The 10009-nt window shown below is 40.2% G+C and overlaps 2 protein-coding genes across 3 annotated transcripts; both read right to left on the minus strand.

The window, feature by feature from the left end:
- Window positions 1-1007: 1007 nt before the first annotated feature.
- Window positions 1008-5040, minus strand: LOC115144544 (gamma-crystallin M2-like). Of its 2 annotated transcripts, none has more exons than XM_065002399.1 (3): window positions 3557-3578; window positions 2656-2898; window positions 1008-2302 (listed from the first exon to the last, which is right to left on the minus strand). In XM_065002399.1, exons 2-3 carry the CDS (start codon window positions 2830-2832, stop codon window positions 2027-2029), a joined length of 453 nt encoding a protein of 150 aa, XP_064858471.1. In that variant the 5' UTR covers window positions 2833-2898; window positions 3557-3578; the 3' UTR covers window positions 1008-2026. The 2 variants fall into 2 exon arrangements, with proteins under 2 accessions (XP_064858471.1, XP_029541448.1); XM_029685588.2 differs by lacking the exon at window positions 3557-3578 and adding an exon at window positions 4942-5040 and having other exon boundaries at window positions 1010-2302.
- A 576-nt stretch (window positions 5041-5616) lies between these two features.
- On the minus strand, window positions 5617-9241 carry LOC115144545 (gamma-crystallin M2-like). Its single transcript, XM_029685589.2, has 3 exons — window positions 9147-9241; window positions 6410-6652; window positions 5617-5943 (listed from the first exon to the last, which is right to left on the minus strand). The coding sequence occupies exons 1-3, from the start codon at window positions 9198-9200 to the stop codon at window positions 5668-5670; spliced, it is 573 nt and encodes a 190-aa protein (XP_029541449.1). The 5' UTR covers window positions 9201-9241; the 3' UTR covers window positions 5617-5667.
- Window positions 9242-10009: the final 768 nt, after the last annotated feature.

The following is a 10009-nucleotide window of genomic DNA, read 5'->3' on the forward strand; positions in this document are numbered from 1 at the left end:
CACTGCATCATCATGACCTCAAGCATGAACTTCCATTTACGACAGACGTCAAGCACCCGGTGAATCTCCTGTCATCTTTTCTCCGTTTAGGCAGAGCCAAATCCCATGTTGCACCCTGTTGACACACTGACGACCGTGGGGATTGGAGTCCACATATATCAGAGGACGCAGGGCAAATGACTGGACTTTTACTGCAAAGTCGACAGTCCTTTAATTGAACATTACTCAAGGCCAAAACTCATATTTCTTATTTTGCTTGATCTTAAGAGACTCTCAAAAGTGTTCCCTGCTGAGCTTCACATTTTTTTGAATCAATAATTAACGGTCAAAGTTATTTATTCATGTGTATCTTTGCCAATTATGGGTGTCTAATTAACAATTTCAATAATTGATATTTATTTCTGAAAGGGTTTCGTATCTCTGGCTGATGAAAAATGCATGAGCAGGGATGCAAACGTGGTTTTGTTTTTTTGGTTCTGAGAGGGCTTGATGCTCGGGGCTAGTACCAGGACACTTTGACTCTTCCTCTTTGAGTTGACGCTATCCCTGTGATGTGGGTCTAATACGGGCTTCTTTCATGGACCCCAAGCGCCTGCTCTGTACCATGTGATCTCATAAAAACTCCTACAAGCCTATCCTCATATAGCCTTTTTTTTTGTTCTTTAATAACCGGCTTCAAAGAATAATATCAGTTTCCATGATCATTTTGCTTTGTGTATGGGGGGGGGAGAAAGATATCATATCAGTCTGCAGAAACTGGTTGAGTTGGACCTTTTCCCTCTGTGGCTATCCAACTCCATGGCTAATGTTTGAAACTCCAAAGAATTACCGTTAACAAAAGTATGCATAAAAGTGTGTTCCTGTAACCTCTTTTGATAATGAGGGTAGTTAAGAAGTATCGGACCCTTTTTAAAAATTTTGCCTAAATCTAACTGCCTGTAGCTCAGGACCTGAAGCAAGGATATGCATATTCTTGATACCATTTGAAAGGAAACACTTTGAAGTTTGTGGAAATGTGAATTTAATGTCGGAGAATATAACACATTAGATCTGGTAAAAGATAATACAAACAAAAAACATGCGTTTTCTATATATTTGTTCCGTCATCTTTGAAATGCAAGAGAAAGGCCATACACTGAGATAGGATCTTAGGTGTAAAATAGATGTTGTCCACAATATGAGATCAGTGTGTGCAAAGTTTCAGTGAATTATTACATCGCTACACAATATCTGCCAGGAGTTTGCCCAAATGTGCCAAAATGAGTATGGTGCCAGAGACAGCGGTGGGGTCAAACCGTTGAACCCAGTTCCTACATTTCAATATAAAAAATAAAAAAATTCAAACAAAACTACACTACATTTTATCTCTGGGACCTTCAGGGGTGAATCTATCAAACCATTTGTATTATAAAAGTGTTTTGTTGTTGTGCACTATCCTCAAACAATAGCATGATCTTTTTTTGGCTATAATAGCCACTGTAAATTGGACACTGCAGTTAGATGAACAAGAATTTAAGCTTTCTGCCCATATAAGACATGTCTATGTCCCGGAAAGATGCTGTTGTTTACAATGTTTTATAGTCACATTATTGCATATTGAGCAACAACTGCCCCGGTTTAGGGACACCGATGTCGTAGAGGTTAATAACAAAAAAAGGCCCTTTGGTTGACTTTGATCAAATTTTCATTTATTTTGCTTATAATAGGACAGGAGGTTGAGGACTGGCAAAGCACATCATTCTGCTCTGTAACAACAAAAGCCAGAGAGTCCATCACTGTTACCATACGAGCATCGCCTGAGCCCCGAGGTCTACTTTCCCAGTCTAAGCAAAGCAGCAAAGACCCAACACCAACTGGTCCAAAAACCCCAATCACGCTAATGTGATTTCAGGGTCAGAAGACCACAGTAGATACACCACAGTAGATACACAACAGTCAAACAATGCTAGCAATAAAGGGTAGGGGTACAGTACAGGATTTATAATAGCATTGCATTAGGAGAGGATGAGGGGGTCTCAGTTGACCTTCAGGGGATCTCGGTGACCCGTCTCAGGGAGCCGATGGTGGGGCTGGAGCTTCCCCACTCGCTGTGCCTCCTGTACTCGCCAGGACGAAGGAAGTACTGACGACCCCTGTAGTGGGGGTGCTCGTGGAGGATCCAGTAACCCTCTATGACGTTGGCGGAGGAGATGTCTCGGCTGTGGAAGCGCTCGTGAAGGTCGGGGCAGTCCTCCATCACCTCCATGTTCTGACCACCGAAGTCAGAGCGCTCGTAGATCTTCATCCTATAGTTTCCATGATACTGGGAAAGAAGAAGACAGACGAAATGGAGAATGGATATGGTTAATGATACTGTTGACTTGACAAACAATATATAGATGGTAATGTAAATGTTCCATAATGAGAATGAAACATAACTTCAACCATGACGTTTGTGAAGAAGAAATGCACCATGTGTTTTAAAACAAGGTGTTCAAAATAGGGTGGCATTTGTGAATCTATTTGTCATAGCCTCAGCCAAATGTCAGTAAGATTCTCGACCCAAGCAATGATGAAGTAAATGCTAAGATAGAAAAAATCTGTAGACACTGCGGCCCTCAACTCAAGGGACTGAAAACTATGTAGGACTGAGGAAACCTGATGTAGTACACTCACAGGGGGCACCATACGGCAGGAGCGGATGCAGTCGTTGAAGCCAGCCCATCGCTGGTGGTCAGGGTACTCGCCCTTGTTCAGCATGTATTGGTAGCCAGTGTAGTTGGGCTTCTCGTAGGCCACCCAACAGCCACTGTCCACCTTTATGGAGTTACAGCGGCTGAAGTGGTTGTGCATCTCAGCACAGTCGCTGCTGCACTCATAGTGCCGGCCCTGGAAGTTCTTGTCCTCGTAGAAGATTATCTAGAAGAGAGAGATGGAAACTTCAAATCAAAATGATACACACATATTGAGGAAATGTTTTACAACATATCACAGAATAAAAACAGAATTCCATTTTCATTCAAATGATTTTTATCATTAACTCTATTCCAATATACACCATTTATGATGTATAATTTAAATAAAACAAGCTTATCATCATAATATATATTTTTAGTACAAGTGACTAAGAAGAGAGTGTTATTGGACCAATAATAAATTATCCACTTCTCATTTTCATATCCCAAAAACCACACATCCTTGAGGCCCCAAGCCCTGCCCACAGGAGATGCTTCATTGTTGCGTGCACTTCACCTGTCACAGGTGGTGATGCTGCTCTTTACCACGTGACCTATTTGATGTTCATTGTTTTTGATAGGCTAGAAAGTATGCCAGCTGTTTAGTAAATTAATTTTTAAACGGCAACAGAAAGCAAGCAAAACAAACCGACAAGAGGAGCAAATTACTTCCGTCTTCTGGTTTCGTTATATATCTGGAACATGTTATTGCTGACAAGCAAAACATTTGGGGACTATGTCATCAATGGACTAATGGAACAAACAAAGTTTTCCTTTAAGTTTAACTGCAAGACTGAACAAGTGAAAAACGTTTGTAAAATGTAAAAAGATACGCTACTTACACAAGTAGGCGCCTAGCATTTATTGAAGTCCACATAGGTCTAAATGTGAATTAAATTCATCTGTTAATTTACAAAAAAATGTTAACATACCAAAAGAGTTCATTTTAAAATACAAGAATAATCTACCTAATGTGTTGCACAATGTAAATGTATTGTCGGGCCACAGTTAAACCATTCATAGATGCTAACTGCTAAAGCTCCTATTGAATATAGTATCTTCTGGTTGGGGGAGTTTTGTTAAGTTCCCCGACGCTCATTCTGAACGTTAAAACGCGTCACTTGTGGTACGGTTTTGGAAACATAAGGAATATATCTTTCATATCAGCGAGAAATAATGATACAAAAAATATTCAATTACTACACACCTTTAAAGGGGCCATTAGGGTTCATGTTTTTTTCTTCTCTCATTAGGGTTAATGTTCCCACACGGCCATATCTCCACGTTACATCACTTGTTTACAGGAGACGGAAGACCACCTATGCTAATTAGCTATCTAGCGAGCTCCGAACACCTGTGTGGAAGCGTAAGGGACACTTTATATATATTCACTTTGTATGTTGTCTACCTCACTTGCTTTGGCAATGTTAACACATGTTTCCCATGCCAATAAAGCCCTTGAATTGAAATTGAATTGAATTGACACGCTCTTTTCACGCCACTTTGATACAAAGTCATTTCCCTAACCTTAACTTCAGTCTCCTAACCTGCTATGTTAATTCTCCCACGTTAACCTGTTATGAAAAAGTCACTTCAGTATCGGAAAATATATATATTTCACGTAAGTGTAACTTGGGAGGAATTGTAGTTTGTCAACTGGAGGCACACACAGTTTGTGGCTCTGTGCTAAACTGCTACAGTGAGTGTATCTTTATTATTAGAAAATTATTTCTCGCAGATATGAAATGTGCAATTAGCAGAAACAGAAATCAGGTGTGCCAACTCTCACCCCAGTAACGTTATGATTCATCTAAGTAACCAACAGCAGCAAACAAACACTATTTTGCCCATATAGTTGATTATTATTAATAATAGGTGTATATAATAATGTTGTCCTGGCTAAAAATGCATTATGTAGGGATAGGGTGCCATTTGACATTGCTGCCTTTGAGGCATTTGTGTGGCCCTCCTCTGTCCAGTCCACTCATACTTGCACATGGGTTTTGAGCCTTTGACACATTCTATTCAACATCTCCTAAAATCCCCATCCATTATCATTAATGACCATTAATTTCTGCATTAATTGCAAGATAATTAGTTATTTATAATAGTATCCAGCAAATCTAAATATGAAACATGTATTCTGATGACGGGTTTATCATAGAAATAGTTAATTGAGCCTCATTCCTGTATTTCCCTGTGTAACGCATAGTGTGTTCATGCTTACCTTTCCCATTGTGACTGTTTAGTTCGGACCGGACTAGGTAGCTAGCGTTACTGGACCTCTTTATAGACCCTGCAGGGATCATGGCTTTGAAATTGTGGCACAAAGCTTTGTCGCGTCAGCACAATGTGCTCTACAGTCTACAGAATACTATAGGACTGTCCCACAGCAGCAGCTCTTTGTCTCTGTCAAAAGCGCTCTCTCTATCTCTCTCTCTATGGAAAATACTATAACTGCACTTTCCCGAAGTCCCACAATAAGATTTGCCACATCTGCCTTTATTGGCATTGAGGTTAGCAATGTATAGACAGACAGTCAGAGGGAGAAAATTACTATGGCCTCCTAAACAGCTTTTGAATAGATTTGAATGTGTTGCAATGAGTTTCTGATTTGCAGTTAATTCAGTCAATGTTAGTTAATCAATAATATACTTAACAGTATATTTTGTATGTTGATTTGGTTGTGCTTATGACACGCTTGTTCACAACTGATTTGTCCAGAAAACCTTTAATGAGGGTGCAGACGACTTTTAGGGCATCTAATTTCCCTGTCTAATAACCATACAGTTTATCCAACACTTGCCAATTGCTGAAACTTAATTATTAACACACAAGGTAACTTTGTTATTGGTTTTTCCAATGATTTGAGATAAAAAGAAAATCACACAGAGAAGCCATGTTTAAAAACCAGCACGTTTAATCACTTTGTTACAGTCCATAGGTGAGAAGCTTACAGGCCACTCCTCATTCTCCTGAAGGAGCCCACCATGGGGTTGTGGCAGCCCCAATCGCTGCAAGCCCTGTACTCGCCGGGGCGGAGGAAATACTGACGACCCCTGTAGTTGGGGTGCTCATAGAACACCCAGTAGCCTTCCATGACATTGGAGGAGAAGATGTCACGGTGGCGGAAACGCTCGTACACGTTGGGGCAGTCGTCCATGAACTCCATCATGTGACCAGACATCTCGGGCCTGTTGTAGATCCTCATCCTGTAGGCTCCTCTGTACTGTTGGCGGAAGAGACAGAACGGCGGGCATAGAGAGGACAAGATGGGATTTGGGGTAAAATTATCACAGCGGGTCACAGTAGAGTTTTTTACACTGGGTGAATTAAGTAGAGGTAAACATACATACATTTCTACACATCGAATAATACCAGAGACTTGCTTCCCTTAGAAACAGATTTTCAGTCAAACTGTTCAAAATAGCAGCATAATATATTTTTTCTTAACTGACAAAAACACTGAGCGATGATGAATAGAATGAAAATGAATAAAAGTCTTTTTTTTGGGGGGTGTAGCCCATTCCTTTAAAAAATGACTGGATCTCCTTGTGGACTTCGCCACGGAGACTTTCATGCTTTGACTCCTCTCCTTATCTATCAATGACATCAAGAGGCTGGTGATTGATGCTGATTTCTAAAGCACTGTTTGATGTGTGGCAGGGTTAACCCTATCAGTTTGATTGACTTACGGGGGGGAACATCTGGCAGGAACGGATGCAGTTGTTGAAGCCCATCCAGTGGTGGTAGTCTGGGTACTCGCCCTGGTTCAGGATGTACTGGTAGCCGTTGAAGTTGGACTTCTCGTAGGCCACCCAGTGACCGCCGGTCACCCTGATAGAGTTACAGGAGTTGAAGTGCCTGAAGGTGTCGGCACAATCGCTGTTGCACTCATAATGACGGCCCTGGAAGTTGTGGCCTTCGTAAAAGATAATCTATGAAGAACAGAAATGTATACAATTGTTTATATATAGAGTTATTTAGACTGAGTCAAGGATGATGATAGTAAAAGGCGAATGGCTTGACTGAAAGCAGTACTGATGGATGTGGTTTTGATCGACCAATAGGGGACACATTTCACTGCACCTTTTATATATGCTGTAAACTATGTAAGTGACGCAGGCAACTTCACTTTTGAGAAAGTTAATGCAAGGCACAACAGTTCAGTTTAAATTAGAAACCAACATTACTATACTAGTACTAGTATGGTCTCCATAGGTTAGTGCCCCAAATCTGAGATTTGAGAGCAGTTTTTTCTCCATTAATATTTTAAAGATGCACTCTCAAACTGTTTTTTTGTGTACAACATCATACAATTGTGTACTACGTCATTCATTTTGTGTAATATATTACGAAATGCTTTCTATGATATCATACAAATTTTACAAATCCAATTTGTGCAATATGTTACGAATTTATTGTGCTCCTGGAGTGCATCTAAGGATCTACGGGATTGGTGTCCCTATACCGGGACGGTTGTTAATGTGACAAGAATGACGTTGTAAGTAACAGCAAACTTTCCAGGACATAGACATGTCTTATATGGGCAGAAAGCTTACATTCCTGTAAATCTAACTGCACTGTCCAATTTACAGTAGCTATTACAGTGACAAAATTGCCATGCAATCGTTTGAGGAGAGTGCACAACAACCAAAACATTCTATCACGGCAATTGGTTTGATACATTCACCTCTGACGGTAAATAATGTACTTACATTCAGTAATCTTGCTCTGATTTGTCATCCTGAAGGTCCCAGAGATAAAAGGTAGCATTGTTTTGTTTGATAAAATCAACTTTTATATTCAAATATAGGAACAGTTTGAAACCCTGCTGTCTCTGGCCCCACACCCACCTCGCCCGGCCATCTAGATGTGTGAAGGTTAGTGTTTTTTTTCTGTAGGGAAGCTAACTATCCATCATGTATGACATTCCTGGGAGTATGTAAACTTAAACTTTGTATTACCATATCATTTTTGTATGTTCCTTATACTTCAAAATGTATCAATTGACCAATTCAGCACATTTGGGCAAACTTTTTGATAGAAAATATTGTGCAGTACTGCAATGCTTCACAGGACCAGTCTGAAACTTTGCACACACACTGCTGCCATCTAATGGCCAAAATCAAAATTCCACCTAAACCCCTAACACAACCCAAACCGGCTGCGCGTGTGTGCCATCGTGCATACGTTTAATTTGTCCCCCCACACCAAACGCGATCACGACACGCAGGTTAAAATATCAAAACAAACTCTGAACCAATTACATTAATTTGAGGACAGGTCGAAAAGCATTAAACCTTTATGGCAATTTAGCTAGATAGCTTGCACTTGCTAGCTAATTTGTCCTATTTAGCTAGTTTGCTGTTGCTAGCTAATTTGTCTTGTGATGTAAACATTGAGTTGTTATTTTACCTGGAATGTACAAGGTCCTCTACTCCGACAATTAATCCACACATAAAACGGTCAACTGAATCGTTTCTAGTCATCTCTCCTCCTAGGCTTTTTCTTCTCTTGACTTTATATTGCAATTGGCAACTTTCATAAATTAGGTGCATTACCGCCACCGACCTCGTTCGTCTTTCAGTCACCCACGTGGGTATAACCAATGTGGAGATGGCACGTGGGTACCTGCTTCTATAAACCAATGAGGAGATGGGAGAGGCAGGCCTTGCAGCGTGATCTGCGTCAGAAATAGAACTGACTTCTATTTTAGCCCTTGGCAACACAGACGCTTGTTGGCGTGTGCGAGCAGTGTGGGTGTGCAATAATTGAATAATATATATTTCTACATTTTGCAACGCGAGCGGTGTAGTCAGCATGTAAGGGATATTATGGCCTTTCTCTTGCATTTCAAAGATGACGGAACAATTATTTTTCTGAAAACGCATGTTTTTTTGTTTGTATTATCTTTTACTAGATCTAATGTGTTATATTATCCTACATTAATTTCATATTTCCACAAACTTCAGTGTTTCCTTTCAAATGGTATCAATAATATGCATATCCTTGCTTCAGGTCCTAATCTACAGGCAGTTAGATTTGGGAATGTCATTATAGGTGAAAATTGAAAAAAAGGATCTGATCCATATTAACTACCCTCATTATCAAAAGAGGTTACCTGTTCCCTTTTTCCCGATCCTTAAGGTTAATTGACCTTTTCTTTGGATTCCTGTTTTATCCTATGGAGTATAGATGGGATTTTTAAAATATATAATCCAAGTAATACAATTTTGTGGAAAAAAGTATCTTGCATCCTTCCATGTATTGGTATTAGTTCCACGACTGAAATCTTTGACAGCTTCATAAACTGTATGCGTAGCTTACTTGCCAAATCGCTTCACTTATACGCCTTAATAGCATTTGGTGCTCTACATAGTTTTATCAGCAGTCATCAAACAAGTAACCGAAATGTGTGTTAGCTCATACCTTTCCCATGGTTGGAGGACTTGATGGTGGCACCGTAGCCTCCAACAGGGTCATAGGGCCTTTTATACTCTTCTACTGACAAGAGTGCTCTGTTGCGTCGTAGTGACTAGATGTTACCTTTTTAAACGTCACTGACCATTCCCATTGTCTCTCAAACCATAGGCTAATCTTTTTCCCCCGCAAGTGCTAGTTTACCTATACAATATATAACATCCACCCCATATAGCTGCCCCATTCTATGTTTTCTGTACACAGACCCTTGTTCAGCCATGGCCTAGTGATGCACCCATTGAAACATCACACAAAAGGCCTTTAGGTATGTAGTGTGAACAACAGAACCTTTAACGTTCACAGGAGGTGAGACGGTTCATGTACTCTCTAGTAAACAAAACAAAGCCATATCTTCTACAAATATTTGGGGTTGATGTGAAAAAGATTATTGAACGTTGATAATAGAATGTTATGAAAATGCAAATGGTTTATCAGAGTTTATTTCGGTGTGGGTTCATGTTTTCCCTCTCCCTGATCGCAGGTCACGAAGTCTCGGTTGTGTTCTGTTCATAGACCTGTGTGTGTGTAAGTGATTCTGATGATATTGATTGAATCAAGCTCTTGTGTTGATGTAATCTAGAGTGATATGTTCTCTTTTTGCTTCCATAGCCTGCAGACCTACTCTGATGCCATGTACAGATAACAGTGTTCTGTGGTGTGTGTGTCTGTGTCAAAAGGAGGGCATAGTTGTGTGTCTGAGTCTATGTGAAAAGCAATAGTGCTTTGGACTTCTGTCTTTGGCTTGTAAAACATACCCCAGAGCGGAAGGGAAAAAGCCAGAAAGAGTTGCCCTTGTGTGTTCTGTTCCCAAA

Source organism: Oncorhynchus nerka, linkage group LG16, assembly GCF_034236695.1.
Source record: "Oncorhynchus nerka isolate Pitt River linkage group LG16, Oner_Uvic_2.0, whole genome shotgun sequence".
In the NCBI taxonomy this organism is placed as follows: Eukaryota; Metazoa; Chordata; class Actinopteri; order Salmoniformes; family Salmonidae; genus Oncorhynchus; species Oncorhynchus nerka.